Genomic DNA, 22,931 nt, shown 5'->3' with positions numbered 1-22,931 from the left:
GCTCAAAAACGCAGCTGTGATCTTGGCTCCTCGGCTTCTCCTAGAGACACTGGCGTTCACCTCAGCCATCCGACTTTCAGGTATGACTTTACAATCTCACTAAAACACTAATAAAACAATAAGCAGATAAGGGATCTTCCAAAATTATCCTAGTAAATGTGTCTAATTACATCTGAAACGCTCCCACTGTTAGTCCTTTACTCTAACTTTCCTCATCCACGAATCTTTCATCCTCGCTCAAATTAATGGGGAAATTGTCGCTTTCTCGGTCCGAATAGCTCTTGCTGTTGCTGGCTATGATTATAATTAATGTGAGGATGTGAGAAGCCCTACAACCCGTGACGTCACCCCCACTTTGTCTGCTACATCCGGTACAGGCAAGGCTTTTTTATTAGCGACCAAAAGTTGCGAACTTTATCGTCGATGTTCTCTACTAAATCCTTTCAGCAAAAATATGGCAATATTAAGTATGACACAAAGAATGGACCTGCTATCCCTGTTTAAATAAGAAAATCTCATTTCAGTAGGTCTTAAAGCACAGATGTTTTTGTGCGCTGCTGGTCCACTAACATTTTAATTAATTATTATTTTTTATCTAACTGTTTTAATATTGTTTTACTTTATTTTTTATTCAAGAAAATAATTTTTCTTTAAACACAACCGGGACGGCGTGGCGCGGTTGGGAGAGTGGCCGTGCCAGCAACTTGAGGGTTGCTGGTTCGATCCCCACCTTCTACCAACCACGTCACGTCCGTTGTGTCCTTGAGCAAGACACTGCACCCTTGCTCCTGATGGGTCCTGGTTAGCGCCTTGCATGGCAGCTCCCGCCATCAGTGTGTGAATGGGTGAATGTGGAAATACTGTTAAAGCGCTTTGAGTTCCTTGAAGGTAGAAAAGCGCTATAACCCATTTACTATTTGTAAAAATGAACTCTCCCTGCAAAGTTTTAATTCGGATTGAATTACTTTGTTCCAGTGCACCTTAAATGTGTGGCCTGTGAGCGTGTTGCAAGCGGGCTGTCACTGCAGTGTCACAGCACGCACCAAATCCAACACCTCGGTGCCATGTGATGATCACACCCGGGTGTTGTTGTCACCCTGCTGTGAAAAGGGGCTCACCTGAGTCTGAGTCATCTGGGCTGACGGAGCTGAGTAAGTCCTTCTCCCGCTCGTAGTCCACCTTGCAGAGCAGCTGACCCTCTTTCAGGACAAACTCGTCGCCTTTTCTCAGCTGGCGGTCGCACACGCAGCAGCAGAAGCAGTTCAGGTGGTAGACACACTCCAGGGCTCGCATCACAAACTCTGTGGGGGCGATCTTCTCCATGCAGCCACTGCACTTGGTAGCAAACAACCTGTGGAAGAAATTCAAATATTTGATTCATAAAGAGCTTGAATATAATTGATTAGAGGATCATTCCCTGGTGGGGGAGGGAGGGGTGGTTGCCCACATTTGAGGTCTTCTCCAAGGTTTCTCATAGTCATCATTGTCACTGTCACCGGCGTCCCATTGGGCGTGAGTTTTTCCTTGCCCTTATGTGGGCTCTACCGAGGATGTCGTTGTGGTTTGTGCAGCCATTTGACACACTTGTGATTTTGGGCTGTATAAATAATTTTTTGATTGATTAATTCATTTACTGGTAAATAATAACCTGGAAAAAATCTGGATTCATGATTGTTTTACCGTTATATTTTAAAGTGTGTGTCTTGTAAATAAATATAACTTTTTTTAGTATTTTTTTTCAGTGACTGACGCTCGGATTTTAATTCATTCATTTATTCAATAATTTATTTTCAATTTTAATAGAAAATGAGTAAAGTGGCATTTTCGCTTTTCATGGGGCTGCAGTTTTAGTATGTTTCAGTTTTCTGTGAATTTTCTATATGAAAAAAGAAAATTAATATATGTTCCAATAAGCTTATTTCGTTTTGTTTATTTATTAATTTAATTATATATATATATATATATATATATATATATATATATATATATATTTTTTTTTTTATTTTTTTTTTTTATTATTTTTTTTATTTATTTTTTTTCCTACAGAAAATTCACAGAAAACTGAAACATACTAAAACTGCAGCCCGTGAAAAGCGAAAATACCACTTTACTCATTTTCCATTGAAATTGAAAATAAATTATCGATTAAATGAATCAATTAAAATCCAAGCATCAGTCACTGAAAAAAGTTCTAAAAAAGTAATACGTATTTAAAAGACGCACACTTTAAAATATTTATATAAAATCTGGAACAAAATACATTTGTATATCCTTTTTTTCTTAAGTTTTGCATTTTTTTTTTTTGCACATATTTTTTGAACTCTACTTTTTCCCACGCTTTGAACCCCGCAGCTTAAAGTGTCTGTGTTCGTATTATTAAATTACAATGGCATTGTTTAAAATCAGAGCAGATTTTTTTACCCGTATATTTTAATGTGTGCATCTTTTACTTTTACTTTTCAAGGACTTTTTTCAGTGACTCATGCTTGGATTTTAACTGATTCATTTAATCAATAATTAATTTTTGTCATGTCTGTTCATGTTTTCGTTCAGTGATGTTCTGTTTTGCTTAAGACTCCATTGTTTTCTAGTTTCTTATTTTATTTAGTTTATTTATTAATTTAATTATAAAACATAAATAAAAATGCATTTGTTTGTCCTTTCTTTTTTAAAGTTTTGCACTTTTTTTTTTTTCGCACGTATTTTTGGGACAATAGGCCGCTACTTTTTCCCATGCTTTGAACACTGCGGCTTAATGTGTCTGTGTTAGTAGTATCAACTTACAATGGCATTGTTTAAAAGCAGAGCAGATTTTTTTACCCTCCAATATTTTAGTGTGTGCGTCTTTTAAATACATTTTACCAAAGATTTACAGCCCTAGTATATATTGACGCTTACATAGGTCCGGTGATAATGTTCCCCTTTAAGTGGTAAAAGTACAAAAATGTACAAAAAGGTACTCGCGCAATAAACCCCCAGACCTTGCATGACGGAAATCATGACTTTGCCAAGAGATAACACGCTTCTCTCATATCCACTCCATTCTATACGCAACAGATAGCATATCAGATCCCATAAATTCATCCCCGACTCCCGAGCATCATATCTCATCCGACCCTCTGATATACCATCTCTGGTGCAACGTGGCCTTTATCGCTCCGCGCCTCCATCTTCTTTTGTACCCTTTCAGGAAAGGTGTTTGCATTGTTTTATTGGCCACGGAGAGGCATTTAATTTGTGCTCACTTGTTCAGAAGAAGCCGCCCGAAATGAAGCAAGGAGGCAGGGAGCGCGGTTGATGTTGTCCAGCCGTAAAACTGGATTTATTAGCGGCTTCTTTGTTTGCTCTGGTCAGGAAGACAGCTGGCAGTCGCCTATCTGTTTGTGGTGAACATCTATTTCATTGTGCAACGCGGAGAGAGGCGACAAGAGGACTGTTTGACATCATCGCCCGTTTCGGGGCAGGGATGAGCGATGGCGGTGAATATAATGTGTAAATATGAGAAGAGGCTTGTTTTGTTATGGTAATTTTTCTTCCTAGGTGCTGATTGAGTGCTGATATGGCGTGCATGTTTGTCTGTGTTAACAAGTGTGCAAGGGCAGCTGTATAAATGCTGCAAACAGCTCTCTATTGTTGTCATTCAAAGAAGTGCATCACTATTGTTTACCTGAGTAGGATCAGAAAATAATCTCCAAGTAAATTGGTAACCTTTCAGATAAATAGTTGCTCTATTTTTGGCCATATTTTCGGTTGTGTTGCTCCGAATGGAAAAGGGTTTTTTTTTCATTTTTAATTGTAATTAGAGATGTCCGATAATGTTTTTTTTGCCAATATTGTCCAACTCTTAATCACCGATTCCGATATCAACCAATACTGATATATATAGTCATGGAATTGACACATTATCACGCCTAATTTTGATGCATTAAACCAGGGGTGTCAAACTCAAATACAGAGTGGGCCAGAATTCTAAACTGAACAAAGCCGCGGGCCAAAGTTGAACAACTTAACCTTTTAATAGGGACCCAAACAAGTATTGCATTGAATATTGAACAAGCAAGGCTTATATAACTTTATAGTGACATGCAAAATCGAGTTTTGTTGATGTTGTGTTACGGTGCGTATGTTCTCCCGAAATGTGTTTGTCATTCTTGTTTGGTGTGAGTTCACAGTGTGGCGCATATTTGTAACAGTGTTAAAGTTGTTTATACGGCCACTCTCAGTATGACCTGTATGGCTGTTGACCAAGTACGCCTTGCATTCACTTGTGTGTGTGTAGAAGCCCCATTTATTACGTGACTGGGCCGGCACGCTGTTTGTATGGAGGTAACGCGGAAATGACGACAGGTTGTAGAGGATGCTAAAATTCGGTGGAAATTCGGGAGAATTGTTGCCCCGGGAGATTTCCGTGGGGGGCACTGAAATTCGGGATTCTCCTGGAAAAATCGGGAGGGTTGGCAAGTATGAGAATTAGCGTTGAATGCGGTGATACAGCGGCACCACCACTGTATAATACCGGCGGGCCAGCTCTAATGTTAATTTATTATTGCCTCAAGGGCCAAATGAAATTACAAGGCGGGCCAAATTTGGCCCGCGGGCCAGAGTTTGACACCAATGCATTAAACAATGTAAGACGGTTTTTCAAAATAAATCAACTCAAGTTATGCAAAAAAAAAATGCCAACATGGTACTGCCATATTTATTATTGAAGTCACAAAGTGCATTATTTTTCTCAACATGCCTTAAAACAGCAGCTTGGAATTTGGGACACGCTCTCCCTGAGAGAGCATGAGGATGTTGAGGTAGGCAGGGTTTGGGGGGTTAGTGCTGCAAGTGTGAGGCTTTTGTGGCATTGTGATGCCGGATTGGTTCTTCCAGGGATGCGTCGAAGCGATGAACACAACCAGGTAAGATATACATGGATTTATTAAAGTAATAAAAGGCTAGGAACAAACACACAGGAGCTAAGGAAAAAGGCAAACAAAAGACGCTAGCGTGAAAGCTAGGATAAACCACTAGGAAAATAAAACTGGCACGTAGGCACAAAAGAGAACACAAAACAACTAGCGTGAAAGCTAGGAATAAAATAAACGTAGCGTGAGAGTTAGCGATAGAGAGCATGAACAAACAAGACATCACTGTTGCACGAGGGCAAATTAGGATCCGAGGAAGACCGAACAGAATAGGCTGGCTTATAAAGAAGGGTGATTAGCTGAAGCAGGTGTGCGGGACCGAGTGTAGCAGGTGGACTAATAAGGTAACCATGGTGATGGACCAAACGGGAAATAAACGGGTCGGACGGAGAATGAAAACACAGATGGAAAAATAAACAATAATATGTGAAGATCAGAGTAACTGATTGCAACAGCAAGGGGTTCTGGGTATTTGTTCTGTTGTGTTTATGTTGTGTTACGGTGCGGCTGTTCTCCCGAAATGTGTTTGTCATTCTTGTTTGGTGTGGGTTCACAGTGTGGCGCATATTTGTAACAGTGTTAAAGTTGTTTATACGGCCACCCTCAGTGTGACCTGCATGGCTGGTGACCAAATATGCCTGGCATTCACTTGTGTGTGTGTGTGAAAAACTGTAGATATCATGTGATTGGGCCAGCATGCAAAGGCTGGATGATATTCTGACTCTGTTGACCTCTGTGCTTTAAAATGTTGATATTTATTTACTGTTGTAATTGGTTTCAGCCTTAAAATAATTTTTAATCATTTTTATTTTATTTTGTTTTGTACTGCTTTTATATGTATTTAATCATATTTATTTGATAGTGTTTTATATTGATGTTATATTTATTTATTTTTATTTTTTGTTTTTCTTCAGTCCTTGGTGGAACTCAGGATAGTATTTGAATGTTGTTTTAATATTGTTGTGCAGCATTTTGGAAACATTTTGTTGTTTAAATGTGCTATATAAATAAAGTGGGTTGGATTGGAGTGACAATAAAATAGCATTTTAGTGCAAATATTGGGTTCTTTTATCTACTTAATTTCAATTACTCAAGTGAATAATCGCCTGTGATTAATCAATCAAGATTTTCCAAAATGTGATTAAACTGATTTAAAAATACATATATTTGACAGCCCTTATTTCTAATACACTCTTAACTAAATGAGGACTTTTTTTATTTATTTTGGAGGCCCTCAATGGAGGGAAATTAATCACATGGCCTCATTCCTGGGTGGATCTTCTGTGGGAAGAAGAAAATGATACAAAATGCCACTCAACAGAGCAATTGACGCTGTGGTCAAACTTGGAATTGCCACAAAATGTACATTTTAAGATAGTCAACAGACTGCTGCCATTTGGCTGCTAAAGTGGATAGTGCAACCCCTTGTTTGTCACGTTTCATGCGTCAGGTAAACTGCGACCAATGAGGTCATATGAATCCCCTTCCTACTGTAACTGCTAATAACGTGTGTATGCCCCAGAGAGTTAATTAAACATCATAGCAATTGACAGTAGAGCTGTCTTCATACTTCATACTTGCCAACCCTCCCGAAATTCAGCGCCTCTCCCGAAAACCTCCCGGAATAAATTTTCTCCCGAAAACCTCCCGAAATTCAGCAGACCTGGAGGACACGCCCCCTCCAGTTCCATGCGGACCTGAGTGGGGACAGCCTGTTTTCACGTCCGCTTTCCCATTATATAAACATCTTGCCTGCCCAATCACGTTACAACATCTACGGATTTTAATAAAAAACTGCACACACAAAGAGACGAAACAGAAGAACGAGGAAGTTACAGCCATGGCGACACCGTCTGTAATAGAGTGATTCTATGTTGTCTGTCGCCATCTCCTGGTGAATGTTGGCTATAGTGCTACGGGGTTGCTTTTTGATTGGCCAACGGTTTATGTGGTGTTGCGCACCTGACGGCAAGTGACTCTCGCCAGTATGCAAATGGCAGAACAAAGGTTACTCAAATAGTGAAAGGTAAGTGTTGTTTTTTTTTTTTTTAGTAACCAGCAAGCACGGTACAGTTAGTAGAACAACTGTGTTTTTATTACTGTGTATTTGATAGGTGACGTCTGAAATTCAACTATTTATTTTCTTTATATATGTAATAAAATAAATATATATAGCTAGAAATCACTGAAAGTTAACTATTTCATATATATATATATATATATATATATATATGTATATATATATATATATATACATATATATATATATATATATATATATATATATATATATATATATATATATATATATATATATATATATATATATATATATATATATATATCCATCCATCCATCCATTTCTACCGCTTATTCCCTTTCGGGGTCGCGGGGGGTGCTGGCGTCTATCTCAGCTACAATCGGGCGGAAGGCGGGGTACACCCTGGACAAGTCGCCACCTCATCGCAGTATATATATATATATATGAAACATGTATAAAATACTCGAGTTGGTGAATTGTAGATGTAAATATACTCCTCCCCTCTTAACCACGGCCCGCCCCAACCACGCCCCCAACTACGCCTCCGCTCCACCCCCAACCACGCCCCCCACCCCCTACCCCCCACCTGTCTTCAACTAAATATTTTCATATTCAAATCTGATTTGTTAGATTCTGCCATTACAGTCATTAAAGCGACATTTTCCACCTCAAAGAAAAAGGCTTAACTACAGATTGTGAGGACTTTGGTCCTGGCACAGCGCCAGGACCACATCAAACTTGACAAAACAGAGAAAATAAAAGTTGAAACACAGGTTCTGTATGTGAACCAGGGAAAGGATCATTACCTTTATAAAAGGAATGTTACACTCACTAAAGTTACTCCTGGCGCCTCCCAACACAACTCGGCTCTCTTCTAATATCAGACGATTGGACAGCGAGTTTGATTATTAAATCAGTCTCCTCCAAATCGAATCGTCAAATCTCTGACTATTTGTATACAGCCATAATTGACAGGTTATTGTACAGTACACGAAACAGTCCATCCGTCTTAACCCAAATCCTGGCGGTATATCTGACGCAGCGATTTGTGTACACAATAGCAGCAATCCAGTCCCTAGAAGGTTGATAACATCCAGTAATCTTTCATTTATTACAATAAGCTAAGAAGATTATTATTCAACTGTGGAAAAACCTCAAGGATAATCCCAGGAAAAAGAAAAGTTGGCATGTTTCTAAAACAAGCATAAGTGAGCTGCCAACCTAATATGTCTTCTAAACAGAGAGAACAAAAACACTAACACAAAGGGTATTTTAAACACATCTGGTGTCTAAAAATGTTTACTGTGTTGCAAAAAAGATCAATTAGAATAATACATAATGTTGGATATAGAGAACATACATTTTAATTATTTATTAAATCACAATTATTGGAAATCAACGCTTTGGTGCATTTGAAAACAGCTAAAATGATGTACAAAGCAAACTATAGCCTGCTACCCAAGAATGTACAAGAATTCTTCTCAACAAAAGAGGAGAAATATAACATTAGAGGAACATCTAATTTAAAACATCTGTATGCTCATACAACACTTAAAACCTTTAATATATCAATATCCATCCATACATTTTCTACCGCTTATTCCCTTTCGGGGTCGCGGGGGGCGCTGGCGCCTATCTCAGCTACAATCGGGCGGAAGGCAGGGTACACCCTGGACAAGTCGCCACCTCATCGCAGGGCCAACACGGATAGACAGACAACATTCACACTCACATTCACACACTAGGGCCATATGTGGAATTAAATTTGGAATAGATTAGATCTATTATGGTATTATGGAATAGACCAGTGGTCCCCAACCATCGGGCCGCGGCCCGGTACCGGCCGCAGAAGATTTTTTAATTAATTTTTATAAAAAATAAAAAATAAAAAAAAATAAAAAATATATATATACATTTTTGTTTTGATTAAATCAACATAAAAAACACAATTTACACTTACAATTACTGCACCAACCACAAAAACCTCCCTTTTTCATGACAAAAACGTCCCTTTTTCATGACAAAGAAAAAAAAAAAATAATAATTTAAAAAAAAGTTCCCCCTCAAAATGCTTCAAAACTCACCAAACTCGACACACACATCAGGACTGGTGAAAATTGTGATCTAATAAAAACATTAAAAAAACAAGCCCCAAAACTCAAAATTGCACTCTAGCGCCCCCTTGGAATAAAACACTGACAAAACTGCTCTTGGGAAGAAAACTGCTTGTAACTTCCGGTGGTAATGTCATAGAGACATGAAACAAAAACTTCTATGTAGGTCTCACTTAGACCTACATTTCATTAATTGACATCATTCAGCAAAAATCAACAGGAAATTGGCAATCACCCCTTCAAAACAAACGTTTTGTAAAAACCCGTCACCTTTTTTCAAACATTATCTCCTCTGAGCGCGTTTGTTCAAACTCGCACAGGAAAGAGATTGAATCCTTCTGATTAAAAGTTGCGCAAAGAGTTTTTCTAACTGCTCCCGTTTTGATTTTACGAGCCTTCAAAGAACTGCTACGCTGATGATGCTGCGTTGCTGCCGTCTCTAGATGACCACACAATGCAGAGAAGGTAGGTACTGTGCGGGTAAAGATACGTTGACTGGGTGAAAGAAGGAGGCACCAGTTTGACTCCAGGATACAGAGAAGGTAGGTAAAGTGCAGGTAAAGATATCTTGTCTGGGTGATGGCAGGAAGCACCAGCATGTATGGGTGAAAGAAAGAAGCACCAGTGTGACCCCAGGATGCAGGGAAGGTAGGTAATGTGCAGGTAAAGATATGTTGAATGGGTAAAGGCAGGAAACACCAGCAAAAGTCGGTCCCGTCTATCACTGCTTGCAGCTTTAATTTATTTTAAATGGCCTTTCAAATGTCTATTCTTGGTGTTGGATTATATCAAAAAATGCGATTTATACTCCAATGCGCCGTATATATGTTTTTTTCCTTCTTTATTATGCAGTTTCGGCCAGTGCGACGTATACTCCGGAGTGATTTATAATCCGAAAAATAGGGTAATCTGAAACTGAACTGAACTAAATAGATACTGGTTGCACATTTGCACATTTCTCCACGGGTAGTATAGGGTTCCATGCTGGGATCAGTGCAAGAAGTGATGAACCTGTCAAAAAAGAGTTCCAAGTGCTAATGATTGACGGATTAGACGAGGACCAAAAAAAAAAATAACAAGCCCCAAAACTCAAAAATGCGCTCTAGCGTCCCCTAGGAATAAAACTGCTCTTGGGAAGAAAACTGTGTGTAACTTCCGGTAGGAATGTCGTTAAGACATGAAACAAAAACGTCTATGTAGGTCTCACTGAGACCTACATTTCATTAATTGACATCATTCAGCAAAAATCAACAGAAAGTTGGCAATCACCCCTTCAAAACAAAAGTTTTGTAAAAACCCCATTGTAAATTTCCCCCAAAAATGCGACTTATACTCCAGTGCGACGTATATATGTTTTTTTCCTTCTTTATTATGCATTTATGACTGGTGCGACGTATACTCCGGAGCGATTTATAATCCGAAAAATAGGGTAATCTGAAACTGAACTAAATAGATACTGGTTGCACATTTCTCCACAGGTAATATAGGGTTCCATGCTGGGATCAGTGCAAGAAGTGATGAACCTGTCAAAAAAAAGTTCACAGTGCTAATGATTGACGGCTTGGACGAGGACAAAAAAAAAAAAAAAAAAAGCACAAAAAGTTGAGGAAATGACTTGTTAGCACGGTTTTGATACGTCCAGAACTCGGCATTCACCGACAGCCCCTCTCTCAAATCTTCTCATCCAGATGAAAACATTCTCATTCAGCCCCCTTTTCCTTTCTTCTCTTTCCCGCACCGAGTCTAATCTTGTAAGCCATTATTTTTCTATTTCCCCTCTCTGTCACTTTGCATTATTTTTGCTGCTGTAATTCCTATTCGTCCCTTCTGGAATCTTCCTGTCCTGCTTTGTCCCGGACCCTAATCCGGACTTTCTGCCTGTTTTCAGCCCCTGGTCCCCATTCTCAGCGGGGGTTCGGATGGAATGGCCATGCATGACGCCCCTTCTATGGCAACCACACCTCCACAGGAAGGCAACGGCGACTTTTCGGATGGGCAGAGAAGGCCTTTGAGAAGCTGGCAGCAGAAGTAAATCCTTCTCTAAGGAACAAGGAGAATTAGCAGGGAGCAGTGGACTAGGGATTTAACCCTACCCCTGGCCTTTGAAAGGCACAGTCAGGCCCACTCCTGTGGCTCGCCACAATCAAACAGAAGAGGAGTGGGGAGGTGGCAGTGGGGAGAGGAGAACACAAACTGCCTGAATGACACAAGCAGTGGATTGTGGAGGAGCCTAATCCCACTTTAATACCTTTCCAAGTTCAGCTGCTAAAGAATGCTCTTTAAAACAACACCGCTGTGTGAGCAGTGAAGGTTGACCAGGGGGAGGCTCGCCATTCAACCTCCCCGACATTACCTGATTAGTGGTTTGAGGTCCAGGGGCCATTGGGCCAACGTGCCAGCGGGGAAACAGGGGAGAGGACATAAATGATGATTTGATGTCGACCGCAGCCTTAACGGTGGTGACATCACAAGAGTCATATGAGCTGTATACGAGAGAAATACCACGTAAGGTTGAGATCAGCCCAAAGAGCCTTTACCCGACTTGTGTCTTCAGTTTTTCTGTCAATTGGTAGAGTAAAAAAGTAAATATTTCCACATAGTCTTGAAATATGTTCATTCATGTTCAAAGATTTACCGTGAATTGATTAACGTGGACCCAGATTTAAACAAGTTGATAAACGTATTCAGGTGTTACCATTTCGTGGTCAATTGTACGGAATATGTACTGTACTCATATTTCCGGGAGACTCTCGAAATTCAGCCCCTCTCCCGAAAACCTCCCGGGACAAATTTTGTCCCGAAAATCTCCCGAAATTCAGGCGGAGCTGTAGGCCACGCCCCCTCCAGCTCCAAGCGGACCTGAGTGACGAGTCAACAGCCTGTTTTCAAGTCCGCTTTCCCATGATATAAACAGCAAACCTGCCCAATGACGTTATAACTGTAGAATGATCGAGGGCGAGTTCTTGGTTTTTTATGCGGGTTTTTTGCTAAGCAGTTTCATTAACGTCCTCACAGCGCGGTAACAACACATCACAACAGCAGTCACGTTTTCGTCTACCGTAAAGCAGTTCGTCTGCCGTAAACAGCAATGTTGTGACACTCTTAAACAGGACAATACTGCCATCTACTGTACATGCATATGTGACAGTAAAATCTACGGCAGGGGTCACCAACCTTTTTGAAACCAAGAGCTACTTCTTGGGTACTGATTAATGCAAAGGGCTACCAGTTTGATACACACTTAAATAAATGGCCAGAAATAGCCAATTTGCTCAATTTACCTTTAACTCTATGTTATTATTAATAATTAATTATATTTATCTTTGTGGAAACACTGATTATCTTAATGATTTCTCATAATAAATATATATTTTTGACGTCATGTTTTAAATAGGTTAATATCCAATCTGCCCTTTTCTAGCTGTAAATATACTCCTCACCTCCGAACCACGCCCCCAACCACGCCCCCACCCCCCACCTCCCGAAATCGGAGGTCTCAAGGTTGGCAAGTATGACTGTACTGTGCAATCCACTAATACAAGTTTCAATCAATCAATCAATGTCTTTATAAATATCCGGCTCAAAGTGCGGGCAAAATAATATAATTTACTTTTCCCATTTAAGTAATCCAGGGACTCAACTAGGCTTTCATAGAGGAGGCGTGGCTTGAAGGGATTAAATGCACTTTTTGGAGTAATATAAATGGGAAATTGTTCAACGATTAATTTTTTGTACAAAAATAACAAAAGTAACATACTGAAATGAATAACTTTTTTTTGGAAGATGACATCTTGATTTATTGTAAGGTTTACTTTGTGTGTCCTGGTTAAGAATCGAACCTTGTCTGATAGAGCAAAAGACTGCTGTTTAAAGAGGACTTAAAGTTAAAGTCCCACACACAAAAAAATTAGCTGTTTGGCCACAATATCCAGCAATATGTTTGAAAGAGAAAACGGGAGGCCTTTAATCCCAGGAACAGCATACCTATATATATATATATATATATATATATATATATATATATATATATATATATATATATATATATATATATATATATATACACACTTATATATGTATAATAATATCCATCCATCCATTTTCTAGCGCTTACTCCCTTTTGGGGTCGCGGGGGGCGCTGGCGCCTATCTCAGCTACAATCGGGCGGAATGTGTGTATATATATATATATATATATATATATATATATATATATATATATATATATATATATATATATATATATATAAATAAATTTATACACATATAAGTGTATATATATGTATGTATAAGTGTATATATATGTATATATATATATATATATATATATATATATATATATATATATATATATATATATATATATATATATATGTATGTATAAATATATACATATATACATACATATATATATACACCTATATGTGTATAAATGTATTTATATATATATATATATATATATATACATACACACATTCATATAAATACACTTACATATATATATATATATATATATATATATATATATATATATATATATATATATATTTATACACATATAAGTGTATATATATGTATGTATATATGTATATATATATATTTATACATACATAAGTGTATATATATGTATATATATATATATTTTTTTTACATATATACGTGTATGTATGTATAAATATATATATATATGTGTATGTGTATATATATGTGCGTATGTATATATATATATATATATATATATATATATATATATATGTATATATATATATATATATATATATATATATATATATATATATATATATATATATACATATATATATATATATATATAAAAGGTATAAGGTATATATGACATACTTTATATACCATATTTAGCACGGTAAAAACATACCTTGCAGGGACGTTATTAAAAATAGGTGCATGTGTGTTCCAGTCATAAACTAAGTGTCAGCTGTGCAACAAGGCCCTCAAAGTACTTTTCTGCGGGTCTGTATCGTTTACAACTTCTACACAAATTGCTGACTCACTGAGTGTGTGGGGAACAGAGCTGCTTGTGTAACATGACTCCCACTGTCGCAGAGAGGACCACCAGCATCCACATCCCCCCCCGCCACCCCTCCCACACCTGAGCGCACGGATCAAGGGATGAGCGCCTCCTCTGTGGATCAATGGCCACATCTCAAGCAGAGAGCTGTCAATATTTACTGAGGCCTCCTCGCCGGACTCATAAATGAAAAGAAACGGCGCTGATCTCAGCACATAAGTCGCACCTCGAGGACTCATCATGTCCTCCTTTTTAATCTTGTGTCCACATACCTGTAATCCCTTGTCTGTCTTTTCTCAATTTATCCCTGAATTGGTTCATCACACTGGTGTTGTTTTTTTTTTAATTTTTTATACTAAATATAAAAAAAAGACACAGGAAGGAGCACCAAAAAAAAAAGGATCATATGGAAGTATAGTCGCCGATCTACATTTCTGCCAGTGTGTGTATTATATTTTGGTGCCCTTCGGTACTTTTCTAAATAAAGGGGTCCACTTTATTTTTTTGTTCAATCTTAGGGTACATTAAACATATGTTTATTATTGCAATTTTGTCCTTAAATAAAATAGTGAACATACAATACAACTTGTCTTTTAGTAGTAAGTAAACAAAAAAAAAAAAGGCTCCTAATTTAGTCTACTGACATATGCAGTAACATATTGTGTCATTTTCCATTCTGTTATTTAGTCAAAATTATTAAGGACAAGTGGTACAAAATGAATTATTAACCTACTTGTTTATTTACTGTTAATATCTACTTATTTTCTGTTTCAACATGTTCTATCGACAATTCTGTTAAAATGTAATAATTACTCATTCTTCTGTTGTTTGATACTTTACGTTAGTTTTGGATTAGGGCTGTCCGATAGTATTGGCAGTCCGATATTACCGCCCGATAAATGCTTTAAAATGTGGTATCGGAAATTATTGGTATCGGTTTCAAAATTATCAGTATCGGTTTTAAAAATTTTAATTTATTACTTTTTAAAATGCCGCCGTGTACACAGACGTAGAGCACCAATCAACCTTAAAGGCAATACCTTTGCGTGTCGGTCCAGTCACATAATATCTACGGCTTTTCACACACACAACAGAATGCAAATCATACTTGGTCCATAGCCATACAGGTCACACTGAGGGTGGCTGTATAAAAAAGTTTAACACCGTTACAAATATGCGCCACACTGTGAACCCACACTAAACAAGAATGACCAAACACATTTCGGGAAAACATCCGCACCGTAACACAACAAAAACACAACAGAACAAATAGCCATAAACCCTTGCAGCACTAACTTTTCCGGGACGCTAGAATATACACCTCCCACCCCCAACCCCACACTTTCTTAGGCTTAGACTTTGTGAAAGTCAAAGTAAAGTATTCCTCATAGTTGTAGTGGGTATCAGGATTATCTTAGTGAGAGCATGTCCCAAATCCCAAGGTGTTTGTTTATATTGTAGCGCCTTGGAAGAGTTGGTGCCCCAGGGAATTCTGGGAGTTTGTTCTGTAATCTTTATGTTGTGTTGCTGTGCAAAAATTCTTCCTAAATGTGTTTGTGTCACGCCCATGGAATCAGGTTCTGTTTTTGTCATGTTTGGTTTTATTTTTTGGACACTCGGTTCTTGTTCCTGCACTCCCTTGTTTTCTTTGTTACCATGCCAACTCATTGATTTTCACCTTGTCCTCATGTCACGCCCCTGTCCTCACTTCTCACACCTGCTTGTAATTATCACTGGTATTATTTAAACCTGCAGTTGCCAACTGTTCAGCCTGGCAACTTTACATATCCCTCAACCCGATTCATGCCAAGCGATTGTGCTAGTTTTGTTTTCAGTAGCCAAGTGTTTGTACCTCCTTGTGAGCGCCCTTTGTTTGCCTTTTTGTAGTTTATTAGTGTAAAAAATAAAAATGTACTCTCATTCACGTCTGGCTCGTGCCAATTTCCCTTTGCGTTGGAAAAACAAACTATCCCATAGTCCCAGTCCTGACAGTTTGTCGTTGTTGTTTAGTGTGGTTTCAGGTTTTGTTTTTGTCATGTTTGGTTTTATTTTTTGGACACTCGGTTCTTGTTCCTGCACTTCCTTGTTTTCTTTCTTACCATTCCAACTCATTGATTTTCACCTTGCCCTCATGTCACGCCCCTGTCCTCAGTTCTCACACCTGCTTGTAATTATCACTGGTATTATTTAAACCTGCAGTTGCCAACTGTTCAGCCTGGCAACTTTACATATCCCTCAACCCGATTCATGCCAAGCCATGCTGTTTATTCCCTCCTGCTGATGTCAAGTAAGTTTTTGGTTCAGTTATGTCACAGTTATTTAGACTTGTTTTTGTCTATAGTCATGCTAGCTTTGTTTTCAGTAGCCAAGTGTTTGTACCTCCTTGTGACCGCCCTTTGTTTGCCTTTTTGTAGTTTATCAGTGTAAATAATGAAAATGTACTCACATTCACGTCTGGCTCGTGCCAATTTCCCTTTGCGTTGGAAAAACAAACTATCCTATAGTCCCAGTCCTGACTGTTTGTTATTGTTGTTTAGTGTGGTTTCACTATATGGCACATGTTTATGACAGTGTTGGCATTGTTCATACTGCCCCCTCATGTGTGACATGTATGGCCGTTAGGGCTGGGCGTATCGATACCAAGTATCGATAGTATCGATACTTGGTGAGTATCGGTATTGTATCGATACTGGCGTGATGGTATCGATACTTCACCAAATTAAGCGAATCACTCCGATTTAAAAAAAAATGTGAGCGCAGCGCAGCGCTCCTCACCACTCCACCCTTCTCCCTAGTGATGGGTCGCGAACGAGATTTAAAAACACTTTAATAATTCATCTTCAACCCAAAATAAGATAAAATAAATACAATTAACATGACGTTTGGTGCGTTCGCGCACACACATCAGCGTTTCCAGTGCGACTTAATGTCTTGGTTGTAAACTGTAAACTATTTAATTCCACTAAAATAACGATAATAATTTCTCAGTTCTTTTGTTTTGTGTTCATTTTTACAACTGTTTAATAACTAGTGTTTTCTTTTTATTTAAGTTCTTGTGTGTTGTGAGGCGACTAGCCAAGTTCAGTATTTGTTTTCACCTTATTTTCACTACTTACTTTATTGTAATTGATATTATTACTTTTTTATTTGAATTTCTCAGTTCTTTTGTTATGTGTTCATGTTTAGAACTTTGTTCAATAACTAGAGTTTTGTTATTTACCTTAAGTGTTTGTGTGTTTTAAGGCGACAAGCCAGGCTCAGTAGTTGTTTGCACCTTATTTGCATTACTTTATCGCTATTGATATTACTTTTGTAATAAATATTAAATTTTTTGACTAAAATTGTTGTTCTGTGTTGTATTATTATCATAATCAATTAATAAAGGCAAAAGTACAAATTTGTTTTTCAAAATTATCGATACCCCGAAGCGCCCCCCCCCCCCCCCCCCTCCTCCCTCCCCCATCAGATGACGACACTTCCGGTATCTGTATCGGCACTACTGGCCGGTATCGATACCCAAATTTGCGATATTGCCCACCCCTAATGGCTGTTGAGTAAGTATGCCTGTCATTCACTCATGTGCATTGTATTCAAAGTCTGGGTGGTTAAGAAATTAGTTCATTATCGGGCCCAATGATATCATGGTCAGGATTTGGTAATTCGATAATTAATTTGTTAATCCGACTAGTGAATTGTGAATTTGTGAATTATATTTATATAGCGCTTTTCTCTAGTGACTCAAATCGCTTTACATAGTGAAACCCAATATCTAAGTTACATTTAAACCAGTGTGGGTGGCACTGGGAGCAGGTGGGTAAAGTGTCTTGCCCAAGGACACAACGGCAGTGACCAGGATGACTGAAGAGGGAATCGAACCTGCAACCCTCAAGTTGCTGGCACGGCCGCTCTACCAACCGAGCTATGCTGCCCCATGTTTATGATATGTTTTTCACCAAAAATTATCATCAACAAGATTTATTTGTCAAAAATGATTTCAAAGTTTGAAAGTTGCCATCAATCCCAGGTGGGTGCTCGGCGCCTATGTAAGGAAGACAAAAGCCAACAGGGAGCAGCACTTATTTTGTCTGATGAACACTTCAGCCCGGCCAAGTGCAGCTGAAAGACTTCAGCCTCTTCTTCCTCTTCTTCTTACCCCTGTTTACAGGCACTCTGGAGAACTGGGAACTCTCCCTTTGAACAGATTATCGGCAACTTAAAGTGTCACAACGTCTTAAGCTCTCGCCACATGTTGCCAATCATTTCCCTTCCTTCTGCCACAGTGATAAGCATCAGCGGCTAAAAGAAATTGAGGAGAATACATGGAAAGAAGTCGGGAATGTTGAATGCATGGCGGTTAGAGTTTTTTCCATTTACTTACACACAATTTTACTAACTGTGTGTCTTTTTTCCAAAAGGATTTACACACTTTTCCAAGCACAACATTCAATTTTCTTAATTCCTACATTATTTGCAAAAATGACACACTTTTGTCCAAACATATGCCCATTCATCAAAATAAAACAAGCATGTGTAAACATGCAGTTTTATTTTCATCTCACTCGCACACTGCAAAAAGTCAGTGTTCAAAAACAAGGAAAAAGGGTATTTTATTTTCACTAAGCAAAATTATCTGCCAATAGAACAAGAAAATTCGGATTGTCAAGACTTTCCAAAACAAGTAACATTAGCTAACCTCAATAAACCCAAAGGACTCCGGCTTATTAGTGATTCCTAAAGCCCCAAAAAAGTCTGCGGGCTATGGAGCGTTTTCTAGTATTCTAGAATGCCCTCCCGGTAACAGTTCGAGATGCTACCTCAGTAGAAGCATTTAAGTCTCACTTTAAAACTCATTTGTATACTCTAGTCCTTAAATAGACCTCCTTTTTAGACCAGTTGATCTGCCGCTTCTTTTCTTTTTCTCCTCTGTCCCCCCCTCCCTTGTGGAGGGGGTCCGGTCCGATGACCATGGATGAAGTACTGGCTGTCCAGAGTCGGGACCCAGGATGGACCGCTCGCCTGTATATCGGTTGGGGACATCTCTACGATGCTGATCCGACTCCGCTTGGGATGGTTTCCTGTGGACGGGACTCTCGCTGCTGTCTTGGATCCGCTTTGAACTGAACTCTTGCGTCTGTGTTGGAGCCACTATGGATTGAACTTTCACAGTATCATGTTAGACCCGTTCGACATCCATTGCTTTCGGTCCCCTAGAGGGGGGGGTTACCCACATATGAGGTCCTCTCCAAGGTTCTCATAGTCATCATTGTCACTGGCGTCCCACTGGGTGTGAGTTCTCCTTGCCCAGTGGGTGTGAGTTTTCCTTGCCCTTATGTGGGTTCTTCCGAGGATGTCGTAGTCATAGTGGTTTGTACAGTCCTTTGAGACATTTGTGATTTAGGGCTATATAAATAAACATTGATTGATTGAAATACCTTAAAATAAGTGTTTTTTCACTAATAACAAGTGCACTTTTCTTAGTAGAAAAAAAAAATAGACCGCTTTGCTCAATATGTTGAAAAATATTCTTAAATGAAGTAAATGCTAGTGCCATTATCTTGACATAATGATATGCGCTCGGCATTATGATTTTTTTTTTCATGCTTGAAGTAAGACATTGTCACTTTAAAAAAGTAGTTTCATACTTGTGAGTGTTAATGACAGCTTTGAATCAGTTGATATTCTAGTTTCAAGCATGTTTTACTCAATATAGCTCATCAAATCTCTGCAACAAGCTGTAATATCTTACTGAGATCATTTAGGACCAAAACACTAACATAAAATCTGCTTAGTGAGAAGACAGAAAATAAGCAAACATCACCCTTATGAGGTATTTAATCTTACTTAGATTTCAATTTTTGCAGTGCACAGACTTCACATGATAAGACACTAATGGAGTGAGATACCCAGAACACGTCAAAAGTGGTAAAGGAATGGCTAAATCAGGCTAGAATCAAGGTTTTAGAATGACCTTCCCAATGTCCTGACTTAAATGTGTGGGCAATGCTGAAGAAACAAGTCCATGTCAGAAAACCACCACATTTAGCTGAACTGCACCAATTTTATCAAGAGGAGTTGTCAAAAATTTAACCCGAAGCTTGTGGATGGCTACCAAAAGGGCCTTTTTGCAGTGAAACTTGCCAAGGGACATGTAACCAAGTATTAACATTGCTGTATGTATACTTTTGACCCAGCGGATTTGGTCCCATTTTCAGTAGAGCCATACACTCAACAGTGATAAATAAAAAACACATTTGTAAAAAAAAAAAACAATTTTACTATAAGAAATCATATTTGTGGGGCATTTTGCCTGACCTTTTTCAGCAAATGTGATGAATGATTACCGTAACTTGACAAAATATATTAGCTAATCTGTAGTAATCGTCAGTGTTTACCTTTAAGTGGGCCTATATGTAAAGACCTAAAGAGAAAGTAAAAAAAAATATCCAGTAATCTTTTCAAGAACTGCTCAACCATACTTGCCAAATTTGAGACCTCCGAATACGGGAGATTTGGGGGGGGGGGGGGGTTAATTGGGGAGGAGTATATTTGAAGGAGCATAGGTAAGGACAGCATCTGTGACATTTAATTTACAGGAAAAGAATGAGTTTAGGGTTGAATTGTCCATCCTCGTTCTATTCTCTGTCACTGTCTTTATTTCGGACATTACTACTTGCTGTAGTTTTGAAGCAATGCATGATGGGATTCCGGATGTTGTGTGTCAGTGTATTAATGTGCCGGCTGGAATAAACACACGCTGAGAAATAGCTCCGTGCCTGCCTACTTTATGCGTTATAAATAAACCTATGGATAACGGAGACAAATATAATAGTCTCCTTCTTGTTGTGTGTGCAGTTGTGCACTCTCCAAAAGCCGTAGATGTTAGAACGTGACTGGGCCGACACGCTGTTTATATGGAAGAAAAGTGGACGTGAAGACAGGCTGTCGTCACTCAGGTCCGACTGGAAATCGGAGGAAATTTGGGAGAATGGTTGTCCTGGGAGATTTTCAGGAGAGGCACTGAAATTCGGAAGGGTTGGCAAGTATGTGCTCAACAATGATGCTGCAAACTAAATATATATATTTTTTTACCACAGCCAGGGAAAGTAACATATCACAGTCGTCAACAATGACATGCAGAACAAATTAAAATCTGATACAAATAAAAAAGGTTCGTAAACACATTTGGAGATAAAAATTACAAATGGAAACAACGGTATAAATGTAGCACCCACTTGAAAGCTGGATTTTCAATTGATCACCTGTGTGTCTTTACACCTGGTGGATGTGATTATCCAATGTGTTCAATTGTGTGGTCATTGGCAAACAAACCCTTTTCCCATATGGTCTAGCGGTTGGGATTCCTGGTTTTCACGCAGGCGGCCCGGGGTTCGATTCCCGGTATGGGAACTACTTATTTTACCATTAATTGATTAACTTATTTTACCAATAAGTTGAAAACTTATTGGGGTGTTACCATTTAGTGGTCAATTGTACGGAATATGTACTGTACTGTACAATCTACTAATGAAAGTTTCAATCAATCAATCAATCAATCAATGGATTGACCTGGAAGTAACTTCACAATCCTTATTTTTGTGTAAAGTTTGAGGATGTGTGTATAATGTGTGCAAGATGGGAAGGTGTGTAAAGCATTGTGTGTAATATTTTGCAGAAAACTAACTGTAAAACAGAGTCTGTGCCTAATATTAGGCACATTAGCACAGTGGTTGTGTTTTCTGTCTGTAGGCTTTTGTTAATTGTGTGAAAATGTAAAATGGAGTGTGTAAGCAACTGGAACAAGACTGTAATTGACCGTGCTTCACTGAGCAACACGTGCGACACTACTCCGATTCTGATGACCGGTTCCAAACGGTTTCGGGAACAATACACCCTCTACGGCCTCTTATGTCAGCAATTCTCATCCCAGCCTTGAGGGGATGAGGATTATCTCGGCCGCAGCTGTAAACTATTACTTTTAAGATGTTTTGGCTAGGAAACTTGTGGCCACGCCAATCATGCATGGGTGTGACACGATCACTGCGTGACGGGTCAGAAGAGGGTTTTTGGACAGGATGGGTGACACTCCATTGGTATTTCCCGTCGGTCTTACCTTAGTATCGTTATATCCTGTGCTTTTGGTCTATTGCTTAAAAGATGTCCTATTATGCAAAACATCAGAGGATGTTAGTTCTCAGAAGAATATATACGGTAGTATTTAATTTTTGTTTATACATAAACTTACATCTACAGACTATTAAATGCTGGGTAATTTTGATAACCCGATTAATGAGTTGCGAGTGTTGGGTTAAATTTTGGAGGTTTTTTTATGAAGAGCGATACATTTTTTCATGTTATAAGATTTTATTAAATGCAATCATTACCCATTCAGACAACCAGCTTTACTTTGAACATACTGATGACATCTGAATGAAGGGCATACTTAATCAACATATACATGTCACACTAAGGGTGGCCGTATGAACAACGCCAACACTGTCATAAACATGTGCCATAAAATGAAACCATACTAAACAACAATGACAAACACATTTTGGAGAATATTTTCACCGCAACACAACATAAACACTACAGAACAAATTCCCAGAATTCCTTGCAGCACCAACTCTTCTGGGACGCTACAATATAAACACACGCCATTGGTGGATCTACACTTAACATCCACTGTAATGATACCAAGTACAATAGCGTATCTAGTCGATACTACTATGATTATTTCAATATTCTTTAGCATCACAAAATCTTCTTTTGTTTAAAAAAAATTATATAGTGTGTGTGTATATAATCAGGAAATATGTC

General features: G+C 38.5%; 1 protein-coding gene across 2 annotated transcripts in view; it reads right to left on the bottom strand.

The window, feature by feature from the left end:
* lmx1bb (LIM homeobox transcription factor 1, beta b) overlaps window positions 1-22,931 on the bottom strand; it is a 160,863-nt gene that overhangs the window by 30,380 nt on the left and 107,552 nt on the right. For both annotated transcript variants that reach the window (XM_061906859.1, XM_061906861.1), the window contains exon 4: window positions 1,119-1,351. In XM_061906859.1, the coding sequence (XP_061762843.1) occupies window positions 1,119-1,351 (233 nt within the window). The remainder of the gene's footprint in view (window positions 1-1,118; window positions 1,352-22,931) is intronic.

Source organism: Nerophis ophidion, linkage group LG07 (assembly GCF_033978795.1).
Source record: "Nerophis ophidion isolate RoL-2023_Sa linkage group LG07, RoL_Noph_v1.0, whole genome shotgun sequence".
NCBI classification, from domain to species: Eukaryota; Metazoa; Chordata; class Actinopteri; order Syngnathiformes; family Syngnathidae; genus Nerophis; species Nerophis ophidion.
The sequence above is the reverse complement of the archived record's forward strand: the minus strand, read 5'-3'. Positions and strand labels throughout refer to the sequence as shown.